Here is a 16,270-nt window from a genome sequence, read left to right on the forward strand (position 1 = left end):
GCATGCCCAGGCTAAAGCTATGGTTTCCCGCCCTCACTCCACCAGGCAAAGCGCCAAAGCCATCAGGCAGTCATACGCCTACCATCAGCTGAGGAGTTGCACAGCAGTCTCATTTCTAATTATACACCCAACAACAGAGAGAGAGGGAGACGGAGAGTGAGCCACAGAGTGAGGGAGAGGGAGAGCGTGGAACATGGAGAGGAAGGATGATTACAAATGGAAGAGAAGCTAAAAGTGCCACTCGGCAGCAAACACAGGGTGAGCAAGTTCAGGTGTGAGAGATTGAGAGAGAGGGAGGGAGAGGCATGAAATCAGTCTGAGAAAGGTTAAGGGCTGACTGACTGGCTGAGCAGAGTGGGAGTGTAAAATGTAAAAGCGAGTAGGAGGGAAGAGAGAGAGAGAGAGAGAGAGGAGAAGAGAAAAGAAGAGAGGAGAAAGAAGAGAGGAGTGTGTGTCTAATAGACAGTCTGTTGAGCTCGTCTGGATGCCTCTGTTCACTCTGCTCCGTTTGGCTTTTTTCCTCCCCCAGCCTGCGAGGACGACACAAGACAGACAGGTGTGTGTGTGTGCGTGAGTGCGTGTGTGTGTATGCGTGTGTGTTTGTGGAAAGTCGGCGCTCCTGTTGGACATGAACATGGATGGATATTCTCTGTGAAGATGGATGCACAGGGAGACACAAATGGATGAATGGAGAAACATGCAAGTAAGTGTATCATCCATAGATAATCTTTTTTTTAAAGGAGATAGTTTTGTGCTCTGAATGCATGTCTGAGAAACCCTTTGCTGCAGCTGGTTACAGAGGTTAAACCTGATTATATTCAGTTTCACAGAAAGAAAGCATCAAGCAAACTAAGCACAATATTGCCACTACTGATATGCAAACAGTCCTGACCTGGGCGCAGATTATCTCGACCATAAAGGCACCAAACACACTAAATGCTGCTGTGTATACATTTCATTTCCATAGATTAGCGACCTGTAGTGATCACGATCGCCTCATATGGTCACTGAGCATGGAGAAACCGTCCTGAGCAGGCCTGTTGGACGCACGATCTGATTGTACCTGTGTAGGTCACTGTGAGTGAGTGGCCCACACCTCGATTCCATTTGAATTAATTTACATTCACACTGCAAGCGTTTAGCTGACAAATAGTTACCTATTTATGCGTCCTGATATAATGTCGGGTGCTCGCACAGGAATGTCGCTGTGTGGGTGTCGTCTGATACCACACGCACACACAGATACGCGCACACATAACAGAGAAGCAGCTTTATGTCAGAGACATGACTGTCAAGATGAGTGAAAGAAGTTCTTTCAGCGGCGGCGCTCAGCTTTGATGATGACATAATGAGATAAGCTTTGCATTGGCAGGCTGTAAAAGTCCTCTGCTGTCCTTTACCTCCCTGCATCACTTTATATATATGTATGAAAGAGCATGTCTGCAGCGTCTTGAAACTGGTGTGTGTCTGGCCACAGACTGCTTATATTTAGCCCACCTCAGTGAGCTGACTCACAACTGTGCATGCACGTAAGAAGGATGATAGGGTTTCTGTAGGTGCTGGAGGGGGTTCTCTTCATTATGAGAAAGATGCAAGCTTGGTCTGTGTGTTTAACATCCCTCTCACATTTAGTCACTTAACACACATATTTTCCTCACCATTGTTGACCGACCTTATTAACCTCAAAGTTTACTGTGTTACTGATAAAATCTAACCCCTGAGTTTACACCCACCACTAACATTTTGCTCTGCCTCGTCTCCACTACACTCATGCCTCCACCAAGCACAGTGTACAGCACTTTGTAACCATAGTAACTTTTTTCTTTTTTTTTTTTTTTTTTTTTTTTTTTTTTTTACAAAGGAGCTGGTAGGTGTCCATCAAACTAAACCCTGTCAATATGGCAATTGGTGGTTGGAAAGCTGTAATTTGAAGCTGATGGCGGAGTTTTTGTTCAGATGTGGAGGGATATTCACAGGCACTGATCTCACCATGTTGTACTTTCACGGGAGGGGAGAGAGGGAAAGTTCTGTGAATTTTTCAGAGAGAGGGGAAATACCAGAGTAAGAGAGACTCTACATAAAGGGAAATGCAGTTATTTTCTCCAGCTTGACAACTTGTTTGTGGGGATGTGAAGTGCATTAGTAACTGTTTCTCCTGCTGTTCAGATTGTGGCGACCTTGGATCCGCGACAGTTGCCAAGAGACTAATGGAGCCCGTGTCACATGATCACAACGCCACCTGTAGTTCTTCGGGAGTGTCGGTGTGAGTGACGATCAGCTCGAGCCCATGAGCTTCACAACAAACTCGGCTCTGGTCCCGGGTAGGGACAGCCTCCCGCTCAAGAAGAGGGACCAAAGACCAAGCTCGCCGCTTCAGCAGCAGCAGCAGCAGCAGTGCGATGCTGCAAACTTTAAGGCGCCATACCCTTACAAGAGCCACACCGAACTCACCACAAAGCACACTGGCCCATTCCAGCCCGTGCCGAGACGGGTCAGTGCCCTGTACCAGCCCTGGATGCAGACACCCACACCTAACAGGTCCAAACCGCAGATTCTTTCTGCATTCAGGGAGCATCATGGCTGGGCAGAGTGGAGAGAGTTCAACCCCTTGCATCCTGGATGGGACTTTCCTCACCACTATCAGCACCAAAGCCACATATCTGGCACACCTGCACTCCACCCAGGCCATCCGTACTATCCTTCCAGATTCAACGCTGTCTCCCTGGAGGGTTTGCACAGAGCGAGTGGAGCGTACAGCTGGGTGAAGCACAAGACTTCAAGAGAGAAGAGTTTGAACGCAGAGAGGCAGACCTACAGCAGGCATAAAGGTCCTTACATGAGGAGAGGAGAGAGAAAAACTGAGTATTTTCCCAGGGTCGAAAAGGCAAGTACTTCACCTTTGAGCACAAGCCTACCTCACTCTCCCCGTGAGAACCCCAAAGTTCAACCTGATTTGTCGCACAGATCAACAAAGGCTGCCTCTATTTCTGGACATTCCTTCACACAAGTTTCCCCAAACAACTCCAAAAGCGCTGGCGGCTTCACAAAGGAGGACGCTTCAAGATCTCCCACGAGGCCCTCCTCTGAGCATGTTTCCTCCTCCACCGCCTCTCCAAACCGTTTCCCCTGGCTCCTCCCTCACTTTGTGGCCGGTTCTCTGATTGAACTCAGGGACGGGCGGCTGAGGAGGGTAGAGCACCTGCAAACTGAAGATTTCCTGCTTGGCTCACTGGCCTGTCCAGACCTGCGCCTGAGCTGCTGCACGGTGCAGAGTATCTCCCCCTCAGCTTCCTCGTCCTCGATCTCCCGCCTCCTCATCATGCTTCACGACCAGCAGAGCCAGGTGAAAGAAATTCCCACTGTGGTGTTAAGCACACATTATTGTTACTATTCTTTTTACATAGTACTCCCACCAAAAAGAGCATCTGGATCACATGGTTAGATGGTGTAAAAAGCATTAATATATTTCTGGGTCATAGAGTAGAAATAATTGAATCTTCTGAAATTCTTACTGAGAAAATGCCTTTAGCTTTTATTGTCATATGTCAGAGAATAACACTGATGCCATTTTTTAGTTTACTACTGTGAAAAAAACACCCAGGCCAGATGGGTTTGGACTCTTATCGCACGATACTTAGATGGAGATAAACACAAGCTTTACTTGGAGTTTTAGTGATGCATACATGAGCATAACAAAAACAGGCTGGTCTCAGGGACCAAGTGAACTTTCTCCACCTGTACTTTTGCTTTTCTATCCTCACCAACTCTTCCTTCTGTGCACCTAAACATACATTTCTGCTGCCACTCCTCTTCACCCTGACTTCTGCTCAGAAGCTCTAAACCATTATTTTATTTTTTTATGGTATTTATGATGCTTTTTAGCCACTATTCTCAGACCTAATGGTATTTACAATCCAGAACAGCTGGTATCCTTACACCAGACATACATTAGAGTACATTCCTGTGTTACCTGGTTACATACATCACTGTCTTCTTAAACACATAAAAAATAATAACTGAACTTTTAAATGGCAAATTCAAATGCATGAATAGCTCGAATTAAAGGTGTATAGCATGTGCATCCTAAGCTTATCCTTCAGTGCCATGGCGCTCCATTATTGCCAAGAAAACTGTTAGCAACACCTTGAGCGCGCTGTGGGATTTGCAGTAAAATACTACAGACTGTGAAAAATACTAGCATAGAAAGCTTGTATTAATCTGAAGCTGAAAATAGTCAGGAGCATTTGCACTTCCTGTATCTGTGTCTTCTGCAAAACACTGCAGTGGCTAGCTGTTTTGGGAAATAAAGCAGCTTTTTTATAAGATGGAGCTGTATGTCTGTTGCTATTTTTGTGGCCGCCTTCAGTAGTAATTTTAAGGCCAAAGGAGAGTGCTGCAAACAGGGAAATGATCTGAGTTTGTTGGCAGTTAAGAAAAGAAGATATCCAGTAAGATGTGCCTCATGCCTGAAAGCCATTTTTTCTGGAGGCTCTGCAATGTTTAGCACAAGGTGAAGAAAAATCTATAATTGGGTAAATTAAAAGGTGTGTACTTACCTGCAGAAAATTTGAATCATTATATACCGGATGGTGTAACAAGTGATTTTTTGTATGCATTGATAATGTGCATAAAAACCTGAAATCCATAGGTAATGTTAATTCTATCTCCTTGCTGTTACATGAAGCATTAATAGAGCCACCATAATGGAACAACACCACCCTCTAGTGAGCAAACGTCTAAGCCGTGCTTGTCTCACAGCTTCCTCTGTATGCATCTGTCTGCCTCCTGCAGGAGCTGGTGGATGTGTATGTGGAGTACCCATTCTTCGTGCGTGGGCGCGGCTGGTCTTCCTGCAGCCCTCAGAAGACTGCCCGCCTCTGCGGCCTGCAGTGCCACCAGCTCAGCGTAGGGGATGTCTGCCTGGCTCTCACACCTGTATTAGCTCCCCAGGCTCCACAGCCAGCCACATCGGAGCCAAAAACCTCACCCGGGAAGTTAGAAGAGGAAGGGTGTGAGTCCCTAAAAGCACCACATCCACAATCTGGCCCGAGCACACCGCTTCACACAAGGCCAGGGGAGCAAGCACTGGAGCAGAAGAGGGGCGCAGAGGCGGTCCGCAGGAGGCACTTCTCAGCCCCTGAGCTGAGAGGTCCAGGAACTAATTGCATGTAGTGAACAGTGGCTGTTTCATTAGCAGGGAGCTAGCTGGTTGCTTTTCAGCTCTTTTCTAATCAGCCTGTATTTACTGTCATTCTACCTCCTGAATCCTATTTCTGTGCTTGACTGTTGGTATGATGATTGTATCTAAGGAGGAACCACTTAAAGAGGAAAGATTAACTCTCAGGATCCCCCGGAGGTGTGAGAACACATGCTGTATTTGTCAAGGTTAGTCAGGGATCACACGCTGACAACATGAATCGTGTCAGAGCTCGACATTGCATCTGCTGTGAGCCTACACAAAGTCTGCAGCAGCACATAATTCAGATCTTATACGCAAGAACTCAGGCTATGTAAGACCTTTTCTTTTTCTTTTTGAAATGTAGAACCAAAGTGTAAAATTTGTGTTGCCACATAAAACCGCTTCAGTGACAGTGCGTTTGAGGGAAACCCTGTTAGTTCAAAGGATAGCGTGTTTGAGTTTTTGGCTCTGATGTAAGTGTTCATATTATTATTCCTAGCAGTTCTGACTAAATCAGCCCACGTTCCTTGAAAAGCACATAAAAATACTCCCTCAGGTCTTTCGCTGCTCATGATAGTTTCTCTCTTTTCCTGCCTGGTATTATGTAAGAGTTCTTTGTGATCACAAAAGGAAACTTTGCTCTGAATTGGAAACTGGATACTTTAACCAATTTGACAATTTCAGATTTACAACAAACGTGATTTTTTTTTCGCTACATGAGAAGGATTTCATTTTACGCTTCTACCTCTATTTCTTCGATAACAGGTCTAACCTGTGCTTTTAAAAGCGTGGGCTGTGATGTGTGAGTGTAATATAGAGGCACAAAGCTTCTCAGTGATGTCGGTATAAATGCCTTTTTTTATGCTTGGATATATTGTATTGTGTATATGCTGTGCTTTGTTTTTTGTACCGATGCTCCTTTTTGAATGTGTCCCACTGTTAAGAGTGGACATGAAAAAGACTGGAAAGTGTGCGTATACACAGCTCACCTAACAGTTCATTTTAAGTGAATAGGATGATCTTTAAATGTAGAGTTAATAATAATAATGCCAGAGTTAATGGACACAAGGTGCTGTAGGTGAAGGTGAAGCAAAGCTGAAGAAATAAATATTCCATGTGTTAACCGTGCAGCCCATTCAGTACTTACAGAGGAAGCGTTTACAAACCAAACATGCTAATAAGGTAAAAAAATAAAATCTTGGTTAGAGTTTCAAATAATTAACTTTCTTAATGCGACAAAATACAGTCCAGCTGCAGCTCTGCTCTGACACCAGACAAAGTGTGGATGGAGGAGTGATGTTGGATTTGGTAGCGGGTCGTGTGGATCGTGTGGATCGAACAGGTTGGCAGGTAGAGCCTTCATTGACCAGCCTTGTTCCAGGTCAGCCCACTGATGCTCAACCAGACTGGGATCTAGGGAATCTGCTGTGATGCTTAAGCTTTTTCCTGAGTGATTTGTCCTGCTGGGTGAGGCCTGCAACAATGTTCAGGTGGGTGGTACGTTCACATGATTTCATTATGAAAACACGGTCAAATGTTATTTACTTCACCTGCGAGTGGATTTAATATTTTGGCAAATCTCTGAACAACTGCAATGTTTATGAATCTATCCCACTGGCATTAACTCACTGCCCTGCTGAACTCCAGACTTCATTTCTCTTATCTAAACACAGGTTCATCCAAAAACAATGGTGAGAGGCTTCAAGGGGAAGATTTATAGTTTTATGAGCTGTAAAGTCTGATTTAATTAAATTAACACAAAGACAAAACTCTTTATTCTTATTTCAAAAAGAATTCAAATAGAGATATTTGTTGCACGTATGATAGCACACACCACTACCAGTACTTTTTACAGGTTCCTTCTCAGCTTATGAAACTTCTGCACACTGCTCGAAGTCCTTTCGGTGCAGTCTCTCTAGTTTCACACAAAAGTATATAAAAAAATAAAATCCGTTACAAAGGGAAAAAAAAAATCCATAAAATCCCTTTCTGTAACCAGTAGCTCTATTTGGGCTGTGGTAGTGGTTAAAGCTGGCTCAGCTGCTGGTCATATAAAAAATAAAAAAAACAGACCCCCAGAATAAAGCTCTGCGGCGAAAGCTCTCCGGTGACCAGTCAGTTAATCATCGCTTCGATTCCGCCTTTCTTCAGCATCTCTCTGGATTTGTACGCGTCACAGAGGGGAATATGAGTAGTCAGTGACAGCCACAGGCTCTGACCACCATGTTGCGGTACTTCTTGAGGATGACATTGGAGCTTTCATCAAAATAGAGCACAGAGATGCCGTGGAGCTGTGTGGGGGCACAGCAGGCTTTGGGCACCGTCTCTGGGTTGATAAAGTGCACCTGTGGCACAGAAGAAATACAAAATATATCCTCAGGGAGAGCAGAGGCTACAGAGGAAATGCCTTTAATCAGGGATCGTTTGAGGCTTACCAGAGTTTGCACAATAGCGTGATTGGTGGCATTCATGTAGGAGTTCAGAGGAAAAGCACATTCTCCCTCACAGTAATATGCTGCGTAGCCCTCTGGTGCTATGATCCAGTCCTGGTCAGAGTTTTTTTTTTTTTTTAAGTGTTTGTTAATTGTCACTTTTGAAGAAATGCTTTCAAAAAAAAAAAAAAATGTTGATAAATTTTAGTTTTATACCTGCCATCCCAAATCCTTGAAGCTGACGTACAGCTCGTGCTTTTTACATCCTTCTTTAGAGATGCCGATATTGGCTGAAAAGAAAAAGCAAATATTAGTTGACACAACAGATTCTTAAAGCTCCTGAAATGACTCCATTCATAAGTGACATTTTAACTCTTTAGACGCCTACGAGGAGTAACCCTTGCGTTCCTCTTTTGAACTAAGTGGTTTCTGTTATATTTCCGGCCTGTTTTCAGAACAAAATGACTGAGTGTGTATCAGATGTTAGTCAGAGTGAGCTCTGCCTATACAGCTTATTACTGCTACCCCTGGAAAAATGTCAAATCACGTCTTTATTGACACTGAGGTGTCAAAACTCATCATTAAGGGTACAAGGGCGGTCGTCTTCATCTGGGAAAAGAGGGTTTAGGGGTTCAGTAACCTGTTGCAGCTTCCACTGCCCTCAGTGCATCTTGAACAGTCCTTTGGGGTTTAGAGCGGCTTGACTGGCGCCCCTTTTGGCCATTGGCTGAACGAACACTGCGGAGTCGCACCTCATTGGTTTTGAAGAAGACAACCAGGAATGGCTGCTTGTCCTGAGGCCCACCGCCCACTACCACTCCAGCTAACTGGGGGTTTCTCTTCTGACCTGCAGATGGAGACAGAGAACAAACCCAAGAGGCAACCAAGCCATAATTACATAAAAAGGATCCATTATTTATTGATTTATTTTTTTTAATATTACTACCATGGATCACATTCAATTTTTCAGTGTTGTAAAATCTATTTTGGATAATCACTGACCATGACTGTCCTCAAGGACCAAGTGCAGGCCAAGATTATGCTCAGGGTTGACCAGCCACAGGTTACTTGTGGTGGTCAGGTCAAAGACCAACCATCCCTCTTCTGAAGCCAGAACTTCTCGCCGGTCCAGCAGGAACAGCTCCAAGTCACTGAGGACAGAATGAAATGTAAACACACTCGAGGGATTTCAGTGCAGAAAAGCTCCAAGTGCAAAGTAAAACCATTCCACCGCGGACTCAGTCGATCGGCTTTTCCACAGAACACAAATTAAAATGCAGTGTCGATGAAACCCCACCATGATGGGTTACCTCGCTCTTGTTTTTCACTGCAAATGGATTTCATTCCACTGTGAAATTTATGGAAACCGTGGACGTTCTTGAAAATACAAACACATCTAAAGGAATGTGGTATGCTTGGGAAAATGTTTGGCTTTCAGTATTTAATACACCACAAATGTCAAAAGCATATGTGAGATCCTGTACTACTTAGAGTGCAGAAGTATAGGACCACTTATGGGGTTTTTTTAGCTCACTATACCAATACAGTGGAGCTGAAGTTCACCAGTTGCAGTGAGGTTAAAGTGCTAAGCTTCAGCAATGTGTTTGAGGGTAAACCCACGATGGAGAAGGATCAGAGAAACTGTACCAGTCAATGGTTAGAGACTTGAGTTTAATCTAAGTGGAAACATTTCATTTGCTGAAGTTCAAGCTAAAGGGAAAAATTCAACAAGCGAGAAAATATTGCAGCAGTGTGTGTGTGTGTGTGTGTGTGTGTGTGTGTGTGTGGTTTTATCACTCCCTTAACAGCACAGCGTTTTATATGATGCTGACATTTTCAGGAAATAAATGCAAAGTGGAAGCAAATGAAACCATTCTAATTTAAAATGTAAAAGTCTAAGTATCACCTCAGTTAAATTCCCTGACAGCTACCCCTCTAAATCATGCAGTCCTCCCACTTTGAATGTTATCAAAGCAGCACTTTAACGCTGATGTGTGTCCGCTTAGGGGCAGATCTCAACAGAGGATTGCTTTGTTTATAGTCTGAGTTTCAGACGTCTGTCTTTTGTCCTGCTGCCTGCTCGTCTGTGTGAAGTGGCTTTTGTGTGTCTGAATGACAATGGTGCTGCCGGCAGCCCCACTGTCACAGATAAAACACTTTAATCTACACCTACTGGCTGGCACATGACCCCTTTTTATCCAAACCCATGATTTTAAATCATTGCTGACCGGCTTTAATTCAGCTGATGCAATAGGACCAGTCAAATACACCTACGGAGTGGTGCTGTGTGGTATCAGCCATTTTACAAGCTTCTGACCAAATATAAAAACCTAATGCGAGTTTCTTTGTAAATCCTGTCGTAATCATTTTTCTAATGTCTGGTCCTCTGCAGATGCATGTTTGTCATGTCTCTACACTTTTTCTTTATAAAAGCTGTATTTGTTATGAATCTTCAGTCAAGAAACAAAAAGTAGGTGTTGTTTGTGTTTCAGTTTGGACTGAAACAGAAACCAGGAGGGTTTTTCCCCTTTATTAAATCTTAAATTGTGTCAGCAGAATTTTTAAAAGTTCATCATAAGGGTCTTAAAATTTGTGGATTTCCAGAGTTCCAAAAGTCTGATTTTTTTTAAATCACGAAACCAAAGCTTGGTTGTTACTGTAAAGTTTTGAGTTCTCAAAGCCAAAAACATAATGACCTTAAAAAGATCCACTGAGGCCTCAGACAGTGAGAAAGCCTGATGTACATGTAAATAAAGTTTTTTTTAAAAAGATGACCAACTCTAGGAATTGCAGCAAGTTAATAAAATTTAATACAATACACAGGGTAAAGTATGCAGTTACATCAATGTATCAGAGGAAATCTTAATGTTGTAGTGAGTTTTAGTTTTTATCCACATGTGAAAAGCTGATTCTGGGGAATTTTATGTCATTTTTGCTTGGGAAAAAAATATCCAGATGATTAAGTTATCGAAATAAAAATGGTGAAACTGCTAATTTATTGATCAAATTATTATTTCAGGTCTAGATCGCTGGTTAGTTTCAAGACATCTGTGTTAATAATGTAACAGTGCCAGCTGCCACCATGTATGAGGGTCAGTAGGAATCCTGCAAGAAGTTTTTGTGCTGGATTTCTAGAGAGTCCCAACACAAAACAAAACAGACTTTTCCCTAAGGTTAGAGGGAAGTTGGTGTGTAAATTCACCTGCGGTTTTCAACAAGGAAAATAAACAGAAAGTTAAAAACATATCAGACACTGGCAGAGAAAACCCGGAGGTATGATGGAGAGATAGCTGTGTAATAGAAAAACTGACGTGTTGAGGGTTTGGTGTTATTTTGTAGCTTCAGCTGTGTGATATAAACACCGGTCTCCTGGGAGCTGATTTTCTCAGACAGCGTGAGAGTAAACCACTCTGAGACAGCCACTGTATTTCCGTAATTGACACTAATTTCTGTGTCAACAGTGGCAGTACTGACACGAACATCAGCACAAATAAGCACTGGAGAAACAAAGCCCAACAACCCATTTTCTAAGAAAAACAAGTGTTTAGCCTGATGAAATTCAGCAAGAGGACTCAAACCATGGAGTCGAGCTGAATGATCTAAGAAATCATGAATTCAAAAAAGAAGAAGGAAAAAAAAGGGGGGGGGGGGTTACATTAATAAAAAGGATTAATCTCAATCTGAAGTCAGCACATGCACACACAAAATGACATTAGCAGACATATTAGGGAATCATTAAAGTCAGTAATGTTCATCCCTAACAGCTGATATGTACAAGATATCACGGCGATGATAACAAAGAAGAAAAATAAGGGGCAGATTTTTTTTGACATCTGCTGCAAGGACAGGGTTGACATATATGATAATATCAATTAAAAACAGAGAAAGGAGCAAATAAGAAACTCTCTTTACCTGTTTGGAGGATCCTGCAGCACCTGGTAGAGACTCACTCTGAATGTTTTGTTCTCACTGTGCTCCTGGATGAGATCCTTGTAAATCCTGAACTCTGCTGCTGTGATGGCCTCTCCCTCTGGAATACGTGAAAGGTCAAAGCGAAGCTCTGTAGCATGGCGCTGGAGGAGAAGATCCTGATCCTGATCAACTACAAGACGACGACAGACAGACAAACCTGAAGAGCAGGTGGTGGCTTTGATGCGCTTTAAAAAGGATTATCCCCCTATAGACCATCTGGTTACAACATCGCTATAATAAACGGTTTATTGTTTTCTCCCAGAGGCACGCACACACACACTAGGTGAAAAAAACCCTTTTGACCTTCAAAAAGAAAGTTTGCACAGACACTGAAAAGGCACTAAGGCAAACCGCTTAGTGCAATCAGATGGTAAAGCAACTGTGGTCTCTCAAAACATTCAGTCAGCTCTCTGATGTGTGTTGCTCTGCCCGCAGCTCGGAAGCACTCGGGTTGAAATAGGAAAAATCCTGCTGCCATGAGTAAAATGACTGATCTAAACATCACTTTAGCCAAGTTTGCCATACAGGCCAATGTGAAGGAATGGAAGAAAAAAAATACTCATGGCTCAGTTTGGCTCCCTGTTTAAATTGCACACATGTGCTGACCACAAGAAAAGGCCAGTTAAGGCGCAGCCCGGAAAACCACAGCAGCTAGTGTACTTTTACAAACACGCTCACATGAAGCATAGAGAGGCACACAAATTCACATGTGCCATTATACCCGGTGTCTGTGCCCATTACAGCCCCCTGATCGTTTTGCAATACGTCGCCATCCGGTGAGTTCAGTCTGACTGTAGGAGAAAGTGGAGCAACAGTAGCTGGTGACACTGCGAGGTTTCCGCCCAGTCCTGAGCCGGCTGAAGCTCTCCAACACTCAGAGTTTCCAGGGGAAAAAAAAAAAAAAAAGGAACGGTGGTCAGAAAGACCCCGAAGCTTCCTGGAGCTTGCCAGTGTCATGTTTTTACAGCATTAGTCAACATGCTTGTCCTTGGAAACAGCAGAGCAGCAGAGGACTGCTGAAGGTGTGCAGCAGAGGGGAGCAGCGATTAGCCATGTTAAACACATCCTGCTCACTGGTACACACTACATCATCAGCAATGACATCATCCTGTACTCCAACTGATGGAGCACACTATCGTTTTAAAAAACATCCATCCTTACAGGATCTTGATTGCTAGAAACTTTTTTTTTTTCATGGCACTGCAGAGCTCTCTCACACATGCTTTGACTCAGATGTCTACAAACACTTAGCGCAGAAACACACGCACAAGCCGCTCATCGTTAAGAGCAGTGCATTCTGAACCCTGCTAGTCATTTGTTTGACCGCAATTAAATGCTGGAAGGGAGAGAGGGGTGATTTTATGAAAGCAATAATTGCTTGTAAGGACTTGGTGTGTTTACGTTAGGGACCATTAGCTGCCGAGATCAGACCTCAGATATGCAAACTTCCCTCTGGGAGGCATTTCAACACTTTGGATTACCCCTAAAGCTAAAGGGCCACATAGCTGCAGAGCCACTATTAACCTATTGCAATTTTTGTAGTAAGTGTCTTCTTCACAGCATGGGAGTTTAAAGATGGATCACAAATCTGCACTAAAATAAACCAGGATGTATAAGTTAGTCTATTAATTTCAGAAACATTTTATCTTTAGTTTAAATAAAAGGTGATGACAAATAAAGCACTTAATTTCCTTCGAGATCCATGAATCCATGAACTTTAGGTTTAACAACCCTGAAAGAGAACTATCAAAGACAAAGAAAAGAAAGCCTTTTCATAAATCTGATTTAACACATAAAAGAGAAGCCACACACACAAGGCAGTAATACATTTCAGAGTGGAAAAAAAAAAATTATCTTAATGGAATTTTTTTTGTTCAATCGGCTTGGCAGGACAAGCACATGTCTTCCTGCTTGTTCTCGAAAAAACAATAATCCATCTGTTCTTCAGTCGTTCCTCCCGCTACAAGAGTTTCTTGCATCTTATCTAAACACGGTGACATTTCTGTGCAATAAAGCCTGTTCTCATGCTCTGCAGGTGTGCTTTGGTCAATGCAAAAAAGAAAGAAAAAAGAGAAAGCATATTGGATGAGTGTGTACACATGTCAGGGGAATGACTGCAGAAGTGGTAAACAAGGAGCCGAGATGAGGAGCAGAGAAATGCAGAACAGTATAAAGACAGTGAAAATGTGCAGAGCATGATAGCTGCCTTTTATAGTGACAGTAAGCATGTTTATATGCTGCACCTGTGAATCGCATTATAAATCTTTACCCATCTCTCTAACACGACTCACATCACTTACAGACACTGATTAGATGGGCCGGATTTATGTAAAAGGATAAAATGAGTTGCAGCAGCTCTCCGTCATATTGGAAGCTGTGGTCTTTGGAAGGGAAATACCGTAATCCAGTTCACTCTTGAAGCAATCATCGAGAGACCACCAAGATAGAGTCGCTTTAGCACGATGTGGGAGCCTGCACAAGAGGCTGCGGTGAGCCTGACAGCGAAATAATACACACTCATTGTTTCTTCCCCCCTTCTCACTGCTCTTTAAAATCAAAGTTCTCAAATGTGAAACCACACAAATCTGCTGTTGGTTTTCAGAAACAGCATTTCCAGATCTCATTAGCTGAAGACTGTCAGTTAAAAGTTCAGGACTGGGGACATAAAATGTTATGTTTGAGATTTTCTTGTGGTCTCCAAATGTTTTGTATTAACTACATCTTTATGTGCTCGTTGCAAAAGAAATAACTCTAATAAGCCCTGTTATATAAAGCTTCAGTTCGATGCCACTGACAACCAATCAGAAAGGGAGGTTAATGATTTCTTGGAGACATATTTCAGGTGACCAAATCCCACTCTCTGCACATTGACCTAAATAATACGGTGCAAGCCCAGAGATCAGAGCTGGTTTGGGATGTAGCCACACACTCAAACAGCATGTGGTCTGCTGATTTCCCATAGTAATATTGGAGCTGCCACACGATCTCCATGGAAAACAAAGCAGGATTTGCCTTTTATAAATTCAATAATGTCTGAATAAACCCAAGCTCCCACTGCCCTTCAAGCAAGCACGGAAGAACGCACACACAGGCACCTGGAAGATTACTAAAGCAATAACCATGCTTAGATGCAGTTTATATCTCGATCTTCATCGACTCATCTCTCACTCCCTTGAACTTGAGAAATGCCTGTTCAATTTCTAGTCATGCGAAACTAAGCAATGCTAAAGCCTCTCCCTGAGAGCTTTGAAGGGGTTCTGGGGAAACCAGATACATACATGTTGTCATAACATTTACAGCTTGGAATGCATAACGCTTGATTTCAAGTAAAGCAAGTCACCAAAAGTAAGAGTCAGAAACAACAGATTATAAAGAAAAAAGAGAGACAGACAGACACATTTAATGCTGTCTGTTGTATTGCAGCTGCGGGAAAGGAACTAAAAAAAGAGAAAGTGCTCATTCTAAAACTGAATTCTGAGATGACTAAATCAAACCATGCACATAAACAAGGTTGGTTAGGTAACTTAGTCATTTGGATATGATGGAGTTTCAGATGTGGATGAACGACGTGGACTTGGTGCAAAAAGTGATATAATCTTAGGGTACTTAAATATATATCTAAGCATGGAGGCGTTAGAGAAAAGAGGTTAAATCAAATGATATAACGCTAACAACCAAGTGAACACACTTCCTGACTTCAAAAGTCATACATGCTCTACTCACTGAGGTTGACAAAGCTCATCACCGTGTCTGCTTCTTCTAGGAATCGGCTGTCCTGTGGGGTCACCAGTGGGGAGGTCTGCGTTGGTAAAACTGTCTCGTAGTTTGAATACCTGTGCTGTTCTGGGTCTATACTAATAGTGTTATAGAGGTCCAGCATGAACATTGGGGCGGCATTGCGTTTGGTGTGCACGTGCGGACGCGGACGCTGCGGCAGCCCCAGGATGGAGAGGATCTCCCGCTGCATCTCTCTGCGCTCCTGGCCCCTCAGTCGCCGCTGGATAAAGCTGGAGCGCACTTCATTGTCCACGGAGAAGTTGGAGAAAGCGACCCGCGTGGCCAGCACTAAGTAACTCCACGACAGGAGGAACGTTATCTTTGCCAAGGCGCTTGTCAACATTATTTTAGCTCAGTTTTTACGCGCGCTTCGAATTAGTCGAAAGATAAAACTGGATATGTTGTTTCTTCATAAAGGTATCTCCTGCGTGCGGGTAACGCCAAACACACTGCCACCTATCTATATCGAATATCATTCATTGACGATCTGCCGTTGCGCGTGGTCTTCGGTGTACCACAGCTGTGCGCTCTTCTTAATGGCAACTTGGGGATGGATCTTACTGAGGTCGGTGTGTCAGGGGAGGGGCAGGAGCAGTTCAGAATAAGAAAACGGGGGTGAGGGGCTGCAGTGTTCTACAGTGAAGATCTCTGTGCTAATCACACGGATGGGTGTGGGGTACCTGCAGAGGGTCCTATGTTTATGAATGCAGGGTCCAATCAGAGCATTGCATTGGTGGTAATCTCTTGTTGTACCTGACAGCCAGTCTTTGTGACCTCTTTCTGTGGTCATATTTCTAGTACTTCAATGCCATGTCATGCTCACTAATGTGCAAACTAAACTACTTTACACGTTTGCACTTTTGCACATTAGCAATCCGTACCACGAAGCAAGTGCAGCAGTCACCGGCTC

At 43.3% G+C, this 16,270-nt stretch overlaps 2 protein-coding genes across 3 annotated transcripts; one reads left to right on the forward strand and one right to left on the reverse strand.

Annotated features, from left to right (window-relative positions):
* The first annotated feature begins 142 nt into the window (after window positions 1–142).
* On the forward strand, window positions 143–6,343 carry LOC116327097. 2 transcript variants are annotated; one of them, XM_039611761.1, is made up of 4 exons: window positions 143–258; window positions 530–703; window positions 2,167–3,343; window positions 4,792–6,343. In XM_039611761.1, exons 3-4 carry the CDS (start codon window positions 2,288–2,290, stop codon window positions 5,170–5,172), a joined length of 1,437 nt encoding a protein of 478 aa, XP_039467695.1. In that variant the 5' UTR covers window positions 143–258; window positions 530–703; window positions 2,167–2,287; the 3' UTR covers window positions 5,173–6,343. The 2 variants fall into 2 exon arrangements, with proteins under 2 accessions (XP_039467695.1, XP_039467694.1); XM_039611760.1 differs by lacking the exon at window positions 143–258 and having other exon boundaries at window positions 278–703.
* A 592-nt stretch (window positions 6,344–6,935) lies between these two features.
* Window positions 6,936–16,270, reverse strand: LOC116327103 (bone morphogenetic protein 7-like). The gene is made up of 7 exons (XM_031748585.2): window positions 15,307–16,270; window positions 11,524–11,713; window positions 8,614–8,762; window positions 8,252–8,458; window positions 7,828–7,901; window positions 7,615–7,725; window positions 6,936–7,524 (listed from the first exon to the last, which is right to left on the reverse strand). The coding sequence occupies exons 1-7, from the start codon at window positions 15,701–15,703 to the stop codon at window positions 7,375–7,377; spliced, it is 1,278 nt and encodes a 425-aa protein (XP_031604445.1). The 5' UTR covers window positions 15,704–16,270; the 3' UTR covers window positions 6,936–7,374.

This window comes from Oreochromis aureus, linkage group 5 (genome assembly GCF_013358895.1).
Source record: "Oreochromis aureus strain Israel breed Guangdong linkage group 5, ZZ_aureus, whole genome shotgun sequence".
Classification (NCBI taxonomy): Eukaryota; Metazoa; Chordata; class Actinopteri; order Cichliformes; family Cichlidae; genus Oreochromis; species Oreochromis aureus.

Bases quoted from the DNA above. Each gene is read 5' to 3' on its own strand.
- LOC116327097 (XM_039611761.1), top strand. From the start codon at position 2,288: ATGAGCTTCACAACAAACTCGGCTCTGGTCCCGGGTAGGGACAGCCTC. The intron at 3,344-4,791 runs GTGAAAGAAATT...TGCCTCCTGCAG, and splicing joins TTCACGACCAGCAGAGCCAG to GAGCTGGTGGATGTGTATGT.
- LOC116327103 (XM_031748585.2), bottom strand. From the start codon at position 15,703: ATGTTGACAAGCGCCTTGGCAAAGATAACGTTCCTCCTGTCGTGGAGT. The intron at 8,763-11,523 runs GTAAAGAGAGTT...TTCTGTCCTCAG, and splicing joins CTGCAGGATCCTCCAAACAG to TGACTTGGAGCTGTTCCTGC. The intron at 7,726-7,827 runs GTATAAAACTAA...AACTCTGACCAG, and splicing joins TCAAGGATTTGGGATGGCAG to GACTGGATCATAGCACCAGA.